The following is a 14,454-nucleotide window of genomic DNA, read 5'->3' as shown; positions in this document are numbered from 1 at the left end:
GTGAGGTAGCAAACAAACAAGTATATGAGGACAGACATAGTCTAACTTCTAGTAACTATCTTCTATCTTCTAGTAATTATTACCTCACTTCCATACAGATTGTTCCTAGGCATAAAAACAGGCTATATTTTTCAGATTTCTTGTATTCTGGACATAAATGGAGGAGAAAATACAAATCACTAGTGTTTTCTGAAAAATCCTTTCCACAATCTGAAAATGAAGCTTACACTGCATTGTGTTTGTCTTTTAAAAGGCTGTAGTTGTAGTGAAAGATCAAATGAAAAATCTGAAACCATATAGGAATGACTGGTTATTTATAAAATTAAAACTTTAGGTCTTTGAATTGATCTCTGAACATCAAGTAAGGAACCGTTCTATAATACTAAGGAGCATTTGAACAAAATCAGAGGAATGCCTGTCTTAGAAATATCATATATCAACCCAAATGGGAAAGGACCACAACCAATGAACATATTATAAACTTTATGGTGTGTGTTTCTTAGAATTTACCCGGATTATTTATACATAAACATATACATATACATATTCTTAAGTTTTCGCGGGTACTTACATGTATGGTATTCAGCTTTGTTCAGGTATTTTCCCACGTCATTATAGTTGTGCTTTCAAAGTTGTAGCAACGTTTCGGCAGAATCTCATCTGCCATCATCAGGCTTCTGTATATATCAGGCTGTATATATCATCAGGCTTCTGTATATACACTATAGAGAAGCCTGATGATGGCAGATGAGATTCTGTCAAACGCTACAACTTTAAAAGCACAACTATAATGACGGGGAAAATACCCTAACAAAGCTGAATACCATACATGTAAGTACCATGCAAAACTTTATATATATATATATATATATATATATATGTGTGATCTTTGGTTATTCGGGTTTTCTCGCTAAGATTCAGTATCTGCCTGGCGGGTCCCCGCCATCTTCGGTGGTGCTGCCGTGCCGTGCTTGCAACAAGCGGGATGGCGATGGACCACCATACTGTAAGAGGAAAACCAATAACCAAGATCCATACAAATACTTCAGAAAAATATATATATATATATATATATATATATATATATATATATATATATATATATATATATATATATATATATATATATCGTAGATTTTCACAGGTACAGGTATGTAGGTCTAGGTGTGTTTGGGTCTTTTCCGTGTAAGATTAAGAGTATCTTGGCGACGTTTGCGCGGTCCCACTCGCCATCCTCAGGCTGGTGCATTCGCTTCGTGCCAGTGCTTGCAAGCACCAGCCTGAGGATGGCGAGTGGGACCTCGCCGAAACGTCGCCAAGATACTCTTAATCTTACACGGGAAAAGACCCAAACACACCTAGACCTACATACATACATACATATATATCTTCTTTTGAGAGCGGATATCGGAATTTCATTTTAATATGTGCCACTGTGTACACAGAAAAGTGACAATAAAGGTTATCTTATCTTATTTGACCTTGATAATGCAAATGCATATGCTAATCAAGATACACTTCCTATTACTTTCTCTATCAAGACAGTGAAACCTATAAAAAACAGTAGCTAATCAAGTTGAGATTCAACCAAGAGTCTTCTGCAAAGTGAATAGAGTTCAAAATTAAAGTGATGAAGTGATCTGAGCTTCAATGGAGGCAAATGAATACTGGAAAGAATATTTTAGAGATTTATATGAGTATGATAATGGCACTAAAATGAATGCTATAAATGTTATTTCCAAAAACAATGAAAAAAGAATCATAAATAGTATGAGACTGATTAAAAATAGTAAAAGTGCAGGTGTGAAACTAGAAAAATGTTAAAATGGGGGTGTGGTTTATTTATGAAGTGGTAGTGTAAGTTGTTTTACAGTAATATATCAGTGAAGATCACATCTGCACCTGACAATTAGACCAATGTGATTTACTGCTCCCCTATACAAATGAAAAGGTGAGAAGAATGAATAACAAAAATTACAAGAAAGTTAGTTAAATGTGTCTTGGAATGGAAAACTGCTCAGCAGAATTCTCACTGAAATGGAACCAGAGCCGAGAAGGAACAAGTAGTGTGACTTTATGCTGATAGCGTGTGCACAAAATTTTTGTTCTTCGAAAGGTCATTTAGAAATGTATGAATGTGAAAAAATTATTACATATTTAGTGATTTAGAGAAAGCATATGACAAAGTGAATAGACTTAAATTATGAAACATTTTGTGTGATGAATTAGAAGATTGGTTGATTAATGCAGTAAGAGTGGTATACAGTGAAAGACTAGCATGCGTGAAAATAAATTAATTGCTTAGCAAATGGTTCACCATCAAATAGAGTGCAACCATCTCCTGGTTGTTTAAGGTTTCCACGATCAACTCACACTTATGATATTGGGTTGATTAGGGATATGAATGTGTGCAGTATGCAGGTAATGCCATGTTGTTAGTCAAGAACCGAAATGATTTGCAATAAATGTTAGATCAAATGCAGTGTACAGATTTGAAATTTCTGAACAATGAACAAAGGAGCTTTGTTTGACGAGGAAAATGAATGAGTAATTACAAAAAATATATCAAGTAGAGGAATGAATGATCATTGGAAGAATGTTTTGTAAAGATGTGGAAATGGTTGGAGAAATTTTAAGATGTAAAAATGTTGACAGATGGTAGAAAGCACATGGTCTGCTGAAAGGAATCAAATTTGTAAAAGTATGTTAAAATGGCTGTGTGTGGGAGTAATCTTCTGCACATTTGTTATGTAGAAATGAGAATAGAGTATACGAGAAACAAATTAAATTGAATACAGTGGAAAGGGTTACTTAGAAAATATGTACAATAAACTCTATGGTGAAGCAGTCAGTCAAGAATTAACAAGTAATGAATTAATGTGGAATGAGTACAAAAGTGAGCAGATAGTTAGTGCAAAAAAAGAAAAAGAACTCTGAGGTAGTTTGACCTTAGAGAGGGAATGAATAAGGACTGAATAACAAAACACATATATGAAAGAAGAACTCATTTGTTGAGGGGAAGTGGAAACTGAAGAAAGACATGGTTGTCAAAAAAAACTCTCCAAAAAGATCGTGGTGAGAAATGAAAGAAACAGAGGCACTACCTGAGTTGGTGAATGGACATGATGGAAGCAAGAATAGTTTGCAAATATAGAAAGATATGGAGGGATACGATGAATGGTGTTTGTATAATATAGAATTAATTAACTTCCTTTTACAATTATCTTCCAGCATGGATTTATTTTGCCTTTTCTCTTTTTATGTATTTTATATGATGTTGCTACCCTAAGGAAAATAGCACGATAAGTGTGCCTACGTATAGGCAAAAGCAAATTATGCAGATACAGGTAGTCCTCAAGTTGTGACCAATTGTTTAACAATTGTTCAAAGTTACAATAACTTGGAAAGAATGCTTTATGGTCCAGCACTTAAAGCTCTGATCTTCAGGATCCCAACTTCGTCTCTCCAGTCAATGAATGAGTTCCTGTTCACACACTCCCTTGATTCATTCACTTAACCATCAAAACTGGGAGAACTGTGATCACAATCATTGAACCAAGTAGTGATGTGGGCATCTCACTTAATGACACTTCACTCAACAACTGAGATCCCATCACAATAGTCGAATACTACCGTGTAAGGCAAGGACTACCTGTAGCTTTCTTTTTAAATCACAAGCTGACTATTTTTTTCCTTATGATTCATGGGGTAGGAGACAGCCTCCCTAAAAATGCAAGACAAATGTAAATGAATATAAATGCATCATTTGTCTACCTCTGTTAATCACTTCCAATTTTAAACACACTCAAAAAAACCTCTATCACCTGTGTATACAGATCAATTAGAGCACAGTCACTATGTATCAGTAATAGTGGAGACGTCTGTGTTGGTCACTTCTCACCAATTCATTAGTCAGTTGCAAAACTAAATATTTAAAGCGATTTCCTAAAGCCACAGTATTTCATCCATATTTGTGGACTCAAATAAGTGCCCTTTTTCTCAAAATATTTCCAAGAGCTCTTTTCTACCTCTTTGACAATCTGTTATTTCAATTATCTATACCTATAAAGAAAAAAGTTTCTTAAATTATTCTGAAATACCAAAAGGAAAATTTAATTCTTATGCCTCCATTCTTCCTTTAGCCTTGTCACTTTGTCTTACCGTTCGCATATGGTGTGACCATCTTCTTATTAGTCATTACTCGTGCAGTGGCATTATTAACCTAAAAATTAAAAGGGGAAGGGGAAGAGAGGGAAGGAAGCAGAACACTTTAGAGAAAATGATAGAAACCTTCCATAATTTTTTTAGACAAAATGTTTTTTTAAAAATCAGCACAATTAAATTTACTTTTACTGATTGTCTATATATATTATAATTATAAACATATTTAATTTTTTGAATTTTAATTATGCATCAAAGAAAAGGCTAAAAAGAGCAGATTTTCTCAGGCGTCCCTGCCAGCTTTGACTTCACTATTTGATGCTCACTGTTCAAGGGGCAAAAACTCTTCCATTGTTATTTTTTGTGTCCAGTTTGATTGGCATGAAACAGAAACAAAAAATAACCTTGTCTGATCCATTAGTAGCCTTTCACTGAACTGCAGTGGTCTACTAATATTACAAAACAAAAAACCAAAAAAACCTGCTGCAATTTGGGCAGAAGAACTATTCCCAGGTGTCTGGGATTAAGCTGCTTTTCTTCTAAGGGAGTTTGCATTCCAGAGCAGCACTGCTTGGCCTGTATCTCAATTTTGGAGTACTGTATCTTGAGAGGCCATCAACCCCAATCTTCCCTAGTTGCTGCCTTGTCAGGAGAAAAATGAACACTATTAGAAATGTATGAAGTGTCTCCTGACTCTTTTTTCCTTTTAGTCTCTTTCACTGTCCCTTTTGAGCTGTTCGTTGCTCAAAGCTGAACGTTGCAGCACAGATGATGCTAGTAAAACACTGGTGGGATGGTTAGAGCCAAAAAATGGCAACCCTGTGTCAAACATAGGCACAGTGTCTTGCAGAGAGTGAAGGTAGAAGAGGTAGAATCAGTAACTTTTCAAAACCCTAGTCTTAATGGAAGAAAAAGCCTCATGTGAACTTCAAGATCAAGAAAAGGATGGTTCAAAGGCCCTCTGAACTTTAAAACAAAAGTGAGCTTTGGGCAGGGAAGAAGGGAGCCTGGAATCTCATCGCTCTATTTTTAGCCCTCTTAACAACCCTCCACCCCATATAAACATTACACATTGAAAAAAAAGAATGGGAAACAACAACAATGAGACTGAAAGCATGCTGTTAAAACACACATAAAAAAGAAAACAACAACAACAATTGATTAATGGGGATAGGAAGAGAGGTCTCACAGACAATCATTAAGATGGAGCAAGTGCCTGAAATCAACTGCTACAGCAGAATGCAATACAAGCACTTAAAGGAAAAAATGGGCAAAACCAATCAGAAATCACCAATCAGCAAAGACCAACAGCTGTATTTAACTAAGTAAAGGAAAATGGCAAGTGAGGAGAGGAGAACAATCAGAGGTCCAAAGAGGGAGTGCAGAACAGAAGTGGAGGAGGAAGGAGATGGATAGGCAAAAATGAAAAAGTGTATGGGTGCATTAAGAAAACCAGCCAAAACTGGAGTTCGGTAACTCTGAGTAAGATGCGCAAGGAAAATTACTGGAAAGTCAGTAATCAAACAGCTCAGACTTAAACAAAATGGTATGTACATCCAAAATCCAGGTGGCATTACTCAACAGCATTGAAAATAAAAGGGGAGGGGAGAGAAGGAAAAGGAAAAGGGGGGGAGGGACAACAAGTCAAATCACATTTTGTAGTGTTAATGTGAAATGGCGGATGGATTTTTTCTTTCTTAATTTTTTTTGTTTTGCATAAAAGAAAAGAAAAGAAGTAAGCTTCTCCTCTAGCATTTTGATTTCACTTACCGCCAACTCGTACCATCGCCAGCATTGTGTATAGTTACCATGGAAAGAGTGAGTCAAGTGAAGGGCCCTAAACACTAAACCATTAAAAAGGGAAATAAAACAAAACAAAAAACAAAAAACAAAAACAAAACAAAACAAAAAAGCAAAATATGCAGACATCTTACTCAAAATGGCGGCTTTAATTTTTTTCCTTATATTTAGTAATTTTTTCCTTTAAAAAGAAAGAACAAAAAGGGGCCAGTTAGCCTTCTATATGAGGGAACAGCAAATTCATCACTAAGAAGTTACCTCTCATCTAGGTAACAAGAAGCATCTTATGCTTATCACAGTCTAAATTCATTGGAATTAATTATGGAATGCATATTTCTTAATTTGAAATACATTTACATAGATATTTCAATGGCTCAAGTTGTTCCTGATTTCTCCATCCACCCCTTCCCAAAACATTAGTTTCACACTCATATGGAGGAGAACTGGCCTCTGAATCAAGGGCAGATATTGGCTGCCCACCCCTTCTGTCTTGTTAGAGACCAAGTGACAAATGGGACTGTGCTCATTTTGTTAGTTTTTGATCTGGCTTGGAAATTGAAAGTCGGAGCCTCATTAACTGAAGCAAAGGAAAATCAAGATAGCAGAAGGGCAAAAAAATTGGAGTGAGTTGGAAACAAACAAGAGAAAGGAAAACAAAGAAAAAGAAAAATAACAAAAATAATAAAAATATATAGATATATATATATATATTGGGAGGTTATTTTATACACTTCAGTGCAGGGGACGGGAGTGAAAAACACAGGACACAAACACACACACACACACGCACTGGACAAGAATCCCAATGTGAAACCAGTGAGGCAAGACACAAAAAGGAAACCAAAGAAGAAATATAAAGAAGAAATTGAATTACTGAAGACATGCACCTCGATTTTACGGCCCTCTACCACGGTGCCGTGTAATTTCTCCCTGGCCCTGTCTGCATCAGCACTATTCTCGAAAGTTACGAACCCGAATCCCTGCATGCAGCGGGAGAAGGGGGAAAACATGCACATCGTTATATATTGAAATACTGATATCTAGATAAATAGAGAAAAAAATATCACAGTATGAAGTTGACATCAGCACAACTTAGCAATACTCTCCTAGAGTCACATTTTTGGTTCATGCATGTTTCATGAAAGAATTTCAATTAAAAAATAACTTTAATCAGATTGAAAATAATAAAACATAAAAGCAATTGAGGCCAGACCAAAAAAAGCATAGTTACTCGAGACACATTCTGAAAAGTAAAAACTAGTTCCAAGATTGATCAAATGCAATGTATTAAAACCTGGAAAGAAATCTTGCCATAAATGACCATTCATATGTTCTCTTTTGCAGCATTCTTAATAACTTCCTTCCATATGACAAGGATAGGCACAGGAAGATGCTCTGAAGAAAATCTAGCAAAAGAAAGTGTGATATGTGTGATAGTTCTAATTCATCTTATTATTTTTATGAATAGTATTAATATATGTATTTTTGACAATGAATACATTTACGGGGGACAAAAAACGTGCGTGTGTGTGTGTGTTTGTGTATCACATATATAGAATTTTGACAATGTCCTGGGCATCTTTGCTTCTCTTTCTTGTTAATTTCTTAGAGTAAAGGTATCCTTTAAAACAGGGGTGTTAAACTGGCAGCCAATGGGCCGGATGGGTCACATGCAGGCCACACCCATCCCAGCTCCGTGAATGGGAAAAACTTTGTGAAACATCATGTGATGGCAATGTAACACAGTGAATTTGACAATTGTGCTTTAAAATAAGCTTTTTTTGATGCAAAAAATATTGGCCACACTGGTTATCTTAATTCCTAGGATGCTTATCCCCATTAACAGTAGATATTAATACTACTGTATAATATATGGCTAGAAATAGGCACTCTGGCTCACTGGAAAAAAAATCCTGAATCTATTTTCAACACAGGAAAGCATAACTGTTTATATCTAATAAAAAGATATCTAATAAATGCTTGGCTTCAGAAAACACTTAAGTGAAGCATTGTTTTTTACAGATTGTTGAAGTTGTACATTCTAGAATTAGTACTTTAATGAGGTTGAACAAAACTTTCTAATGGAAGAGAACAAAATTAATTACAGCACATCATAAAACGATACAGTCTAATGACTGAGTGTATGGATGGAATGATTACTTCTTTGTTCAGCTTGTTTTTGAAAACTTAGGATTTAGTTAAAGGATCCAGATGGCTTCTACATCCAGGCAATAAATAACCCACTCCTATTTAACTTTTAAAATGCTGCAGATGCAATTGCCTCAGTCATAAAAATATATAAATTTACCTTAATAAATGCCAAGGTAAAATGCCACCAGTTATGGATCATAATCAGTTAATCTTAATCTTTGCTAATATTATCACTATTAAGACAGAAATATTTATCTAATTGAGGTTCTAAGCTATATAAGTCTTTTTTCCAAAGTACAAATATGTTCAATTGGATGTATTAACAGACTCACATAATTGTACTACAGTAGGACATTTAAGACCTAACCCTATACTTAGTATAAACTGAAGTATGTATGCTTCATGTAATACAAATATGCAATAGTTGGATAAATATTTTCAAATAAACGAAAAAAGCATTAAGTAGTTCATGATTTTTAAATTGATCCTGAAGGTTTTGTAAGAAGAACATGTTCGGGCCCAATATTCACCGTTAACAATAGCGCTACATATACTGAATTTTCCGTTGGATCTCCTATGGTAAGCTATTTATATTTATGAAGTTATTTTCTGTAGAATCAATGTTCAAGGAATAGGATAAAGAACTTATTCTTATTGGCCACTATAATATTTTTCCCCATTTTGTTCCTCAAATGTAGACTTTCACATTCTTTCGAAGAGCAGGGTGAAAAACGCCACCTTTCACTATTGTAAATCTCCCTACTACATTAATTGGGTGAGAATTATGTTTATTGAGTAATTTTATAGATTTTTGCTATGTCATGGTTAGGAAAATGTGAATCTATTAGAACAGATTGACTCAATATTCCAAGAATTTAGCAAGTACATATTATCTGCAAAATGAAATAATTGCCTTAAAAGTTCCACCTTCCCATGTCTACATAAGCTTATGAATGGTAATTGCAAAGTGAGCTGCATCTTTAACACCTCTGTATTTTTCAAGCACATTACATTTTGCATCAGGTGTTACAAATCTGTGAATAACATGAAGATTTGTCTTAATGGACATGATTTCAGTATTATCACTGCAGCCAAAAATCAAACATACAGTGCAAAAAACTTTTCGTGAAATTTGTTTCATAGGGTTGTTATGAAGATATATCTATTACATGAGTACACATTTTATTTAATATTACTTTACTACACTTCTAAACATTTTTACATCTTCATCCTAAACACATGACATAGAACTTTTGACCAAAAAGTTGTTGAACTTCTTTGAATTTTACTTAATCCTTGGTGAAAGTCTCATGTAATAAAAGCAAGTATTGATTTGTTGGTGTTCTCCAAAAATGTGCAGGACAACAACCAAATCCAGAAAATACCAAAACCCCATAATTCATATCTAAGCTACAAATAATTTCTAGTATCAGAAAAAGAGCATATTTCATACTGAATACATACTTTCCTTTAAAGATAAATTCAATTGTATCCTCCCTAAACATAGCCACATCATACCAAAGCTGTATTTTAATACTCGATTAAAATTTCTCACAGTTCAGAAAGAAAAAAAGAAAGTAATATAACTAGCTCAAGATGGATATGTACTTTTATAATTATTCCCACGAACCTGTTATAATTCAATTTGCTGGTAATTTTGAGACTGAACTGATTTTATTATGCAACTTTCATTTCAGTTTGAAAACAATACCCAGTCCATTTAACTTCTAACTGTACTAAATCCTCAAAAACATTCAGAATAACCTGCAGCCCAAGGGCACCGAGTAACTGTCACCTTTTTAGTCTGGCCTCAGATTCTGCAATAAATAACAAGCAACAGGATGAGCAGTGTAAAATAATAATCGTACAGAGTTTTTTTTATAAAATGTTTTCATCTCTGAAGAATGAGAAAGAAAATTTACCATGTAACCGTAAAGGGAGAAATCAAAAGCAGACGATTTTCCTGGGTGTGGCCAGAACACAGAAATTAAGGGAAAAAATAATCATAACCAAAAAAATAAAAATAAAAATGAAATAAATTCAAAGGAAACTGAAAGGAGCCCCTTGAAATCCATGCATTGTTAACACTTTTTTCCCCGCTGTGTTTAGAACATTGACTTCAGAAGCAGCATCTTTATCTCAAGGTGTTGGGAAAGACTTTCCATCATTTCAATTGTTAATATATATATATATGTATACACGCATATACAAAGAGGCAGTTTTTTTAAAAAAAAACTTAGTCAACAGCCAGAAGCCTGGACAAATGGAACAACAACAAAAATAAATAAATAAATAAATAAATAAATAAACAAACAAACATAAAAATCCAGGCTTTCAGGTTATTTGCTTTCAATGTCAATATACAATAATCCATCTGAGATGAGTGATTAAAATAAGTTCCAAGGAGAATATCCTAGTGCTGTTTAAAGTGAGGACACTATTCTTTAAGATCTGAAAAAAACAGTTGTGGATTTTTTTTACCTAGAATTACTTTGCATAGGTTGAACCAGGGTGCATATTTTGTAGCTATTTAACTGGATTGATCAAAGCAATTTTATGTACATGTGCTAGAATTTAAAATAGAATTGTATAACAATATGGAAAAAAAAATAAAGAAATTGCTTTTCAACCTAAGAAAAAAGTATTTTTGCTGTCCAAAATATATATTTTTAAGTGAGGACATATAAACTAGGATACAATTGCAACTATTAAGAAAACAGAGTAATCAATGTTAAATGGAATTTAGAGTAATAAAATAGGATTTTGTTACAGTTAAGCTGAGCATACAATCTCTCATTTCTTAAAATAATTTATCTATAGAATGACTGGATTTTATAGTTGAGTATATGACCCTTACTAGTTCTCTAAACAGCTTTAGAACTATTCTACTTTTCCTCACTGCATCAACTGGGTGGTGAAATCACTGCTGTTTTCCCACTGTTAATTGCAACAGAAACCTCAGCCACACTGGGAGGGAAGTTCCTTCCATTGGACATTGGAATACAGACATTCAAAGCCATTGTTTCCCGGCTGATTATTAGTATCTTAACAGAGAAAACAGAGGAAGTTGAATAAAGGTGTATCTTTCTCAGGCTCACTATTAAGACTATTTACTTGAGTGGCCCCTAAAAATTCTACAAGATCTCACCAATGGGGGGGGGGGGAGAAACTCTTTCAAAAATCTAACATCTATTTGTCACTTTGCACCACCCAAGCTATCTATAGAGGAAGGGAACTATCATCAGAACGAGCTTTCTATTAAACATGGGTGAATTGAGTTGGCAAAATGTAGTGGTTAATGTATTGGACTAAGACTGCAGAGACTCAGATTTTAGTCGATATTCAGTCATGGAAGTTCAGTGGTAATTTGTGGCTATTCATTATTTTCTAGAGTTGTTCTTGCTGTCAGGATAAAATCAAAAGAAGGGCCACTGTGTACCTTAAACATTTGGATGAAAGGCAGCACACAAGTAGAAGAAATAATAATAATTACCACAACTGTGACTACAAGGCTTGGTTCAATCATTGCTCTATTGAAAATTAGACTTGTTTGTTAAAATTCGAATGCCATTGATATAAATACTGTAGGAGCTTAAACTGGTATTTGAACGGAAACCAAACTGGAAGAAATCATCATATTAACAGCTCCGTTCACTAGGCGCTGCTAATGAAACAACAAAAATTAATGAAGATTAATTAAGAAACAGAAGTCTGAACATAACTGAGAAATGGCTCAAACACCTTTTTCTTTTTAGTTTTTCCTAATATGCTGCTAGTTAACTAAAATTGTGCCTAAGATAATATTCAATGTTGAGATGCTTATAAAAGCATTAACATTTATTAATAAATCTACATAACCATAAACTTTTACTCGTAATTGTTTCATTCATTCCAAGTGATTTTTACAAGAAAATCAAATACAGCCGATGTGCACAAATGCACTTGATGCTCAAAAATCTTTCCCCATGTCAACAACAGGATGGAAATACATCATCTCATCTCAGATGGACTAAAGGGTAATTTGAAATGCTCAAATTTTCCAACACTGGACATATCTGGCAGAGGGCCTTTGCCACAGTTATGAAAGGATAAAGATCTGCTCATTCCGTAGAGGGAATGGGTGTAGGCATACCCAGAGCAATTTGGATTTTACATTTTCACCTTTTAAACATTCACATATTGAAGAATATACCCTTGAGAAACCCAGGAAGGGGAAGGGTAATACTGAGAACACAGCACAAGGCAGGCAGCAGGGAGCATCTGCTTTCCGATTCCCAAGAAAGAGGAGGAGGAGAAAGGTTCCATATCATTAGGTTAGAATAGAAACCACAGGGTAGGAATACAAGCATTCAAGTTTTGGCATACTTTTTTTTGCAGAAGAAGTGAGTGATAAGTGAAGGGTCCCTGAAAGAATTGTGCTTCTCCACTGGGAACCTAAGCTTATTTTAAAATGTCCCAATTCAGTAAACACAAAAATGCCATAAACACAAACATTCTTTGGGAATCCTGCTTATGCTATTCACCGTGTTTAAAACAGTCTCATTTGAATCTTTGAATCGCTGTGAATTTGACAGGCAAATGTTTGAAATTCTACCACCAAATAGAAAAGACTTGATCAATGCCTTTATGAGCTAAATATTTACTAGATAAAAGAAAAGGGGCAAAGAGGTATCATTTAATCTTAACAGGTTTTGTTTTAGCTGAAAACCAGAAGTTTGGTTTATTTACTTGCAGTTCAATAGTTAGAATATTATGATTTATGGAAGATTCCAAACATAAGGACTGAATGACCTTATGGTTTATTATGGCTTAGCAATGAACAAGCAGCACGCTACGCAGATCATATACACTGGCTCCCCTAACAGTAACTATAAATAATGAATTAATGAACAAGACTGTCCATGGTTTGCTTAGTACCGGGAAAATACATGTTTTGTTTTAGCTTTCTAACTCCTTTTGACCCGACATCTCTTGTAAACATGCTAAGCAAGTCATAGACAGGGGTTTATATAATTTGGTATCCATCCTTACTCATCAGAGAAGTTAGTGAATGTGATCTCAGAAGCATGCACTAGTCTGCTGCTAATCCTTCACTAAGAATGAAACATGAAGCAGCCTAGTATTTCTGAGTGTGTATTAAAATAAGGACAGATGTATACACCATAAAACTGTAGATGTATATGAGCACAACAAAAATAGTTTTTTTCAGTATGCTGGCTGGGAAATTCTAAGAGTTGAAGTCCACATGGTTTAAAGTAGGCAAGATTGAAAAACACTGATCTGAACAGTACAGAGAATAGAATGTTTTTTAGAGATTAAATTACAGCAGATTATGTCCATTTTCTGAAAGACAATAAATATAAGATCCTGAACTTGTTAATGCTTGCATGGTTCAAATAGCCAGCCTATGGCACTCTAATCAGTCTCCTGTTCATCCAAAAATGTTTTACAGCCACTTCCAAGAGCCTAGGTTTACTGAAGTGTAAGTGTAGTGGTCAAATATAATACACTTTTCACTTCATTATTCAAACATATACCGTGGATACATGAGTAATAGAAAGCATGTGGTTCAGTGCAGCTTGCAGCTCTTCACAAATTAAAATAATTATGTGCTGCATCCATTTTACCCTACATCTTTATAAACTAAGCTATGAGATAAATTAGTTCCAATACTAAATGCATATGTTATATGTATTGCATTATGTACAAGTAGTAAATATTACCTCTTTTCTGGTTTTCAGATAATACATAGGAAATCTGATATGCTAACAACATAATCTTGTATATAAACATCCATATGGACCTACTCTGTGTAGATTATGAATCTCAAAGACAGGATATACAGATATAATCCTAGCTATGCCTTATCACTATGATGTGATGGAGTGAGGGTGTAGGACAGATGTTTATTTTTAATAAAAAGTGGAAAACTTAGCATTGATTAAGTCAAGCATAGTAGAGACATGCACTGTGCAAGCTTCCCCCACAGAGCTCTGCCAATGCGCCTTGCTCCTGACCTGAAACACTCCCTGCTATTCCAGTGCTGGACCTACTGGGCAGAGAGAGAATCACATCAATTCTTCAGTGAGGGGACATTGGTTTCATGATGAGAACCGGTTAGGACAAGCAACATTTAAAATTGCTACACTTAGGACTATAAGGTTTGCCATTGGAACTCCAGAAAGTTAATTCTAAAAAAAAAACCTTACATCATTCTGAACAGCTTGTATTTTGAATAACTTACACCTTTCTAAAAAGCTGCAAGTTTTTGCAGGCATTGTAAGAGGATGGGCCAACATCCTTGCAACACTGGAGAATTATTGCAACATCAGGTGGGCATTT

The 14,454-nt window shown here is 34.7% G+C and overlaps 1 protein-coding gene across 25 annotated transcripts in view; it reads right to left on the bottom strand.

Moving 5' to 3' along the window:
• The window catches only part of RBFOX2 (RNA binding fox-1 homolog 2), a 257,017-nt gene that overhangs the window by 24,252 nt on the left and 218,311 nt on the right, over nucleotides 1-14,454 (bottom strand). For 20 of the 25 annotated variants that reach the window (XR_015750125.1, XR_003373569.2, XR_015750123.1 and 17 more), the window contains 2 exons: nucleotides 6,849-6,941; nucleotides 4,162-4,222 (listed from right to left, as the gene is read on the bottom strand). Coding sequence is in view for 21 of the 25 variants with exons in the window: in XM_087968368.1 (XP_087824494.1) it covers nucleotides 4,162-4,222; nucleotides 6,849-6,941 (154 nt within the window). In the remaining 4 variants the exon portion in view is untranslated. The remainder of the gene's footprint in view (nucleotides 1-4,161; nucleotides 4,223-6,848; nucleotides 6,942-14,454) is intronic. The other 5 variants (XM_087968369.1, XM_087968367.1, XM_087968374.1 and 2 more) reach the window with 1 other exon arrangement.

The sequence above is a fragment of the Notechis scutatus genome, chromosome 6, assembly GCF_049901735.1.
Source record: "Notechis scutatus isolate UNSWTSFEM ecotype Mainland chromosome 6, rNotScu1.2, whole genome shotgun sequence".
Taxonomy (NCBI): domain Eukaryota; kingdom Metazoa; phylum Chordata; class Lepidosauria; order Squamata; family Elapidae; genus Notechis; species Notechis scutatus.
This window is presented reverse-complemented; position numbering and strand designations above follow the sequence as displayed.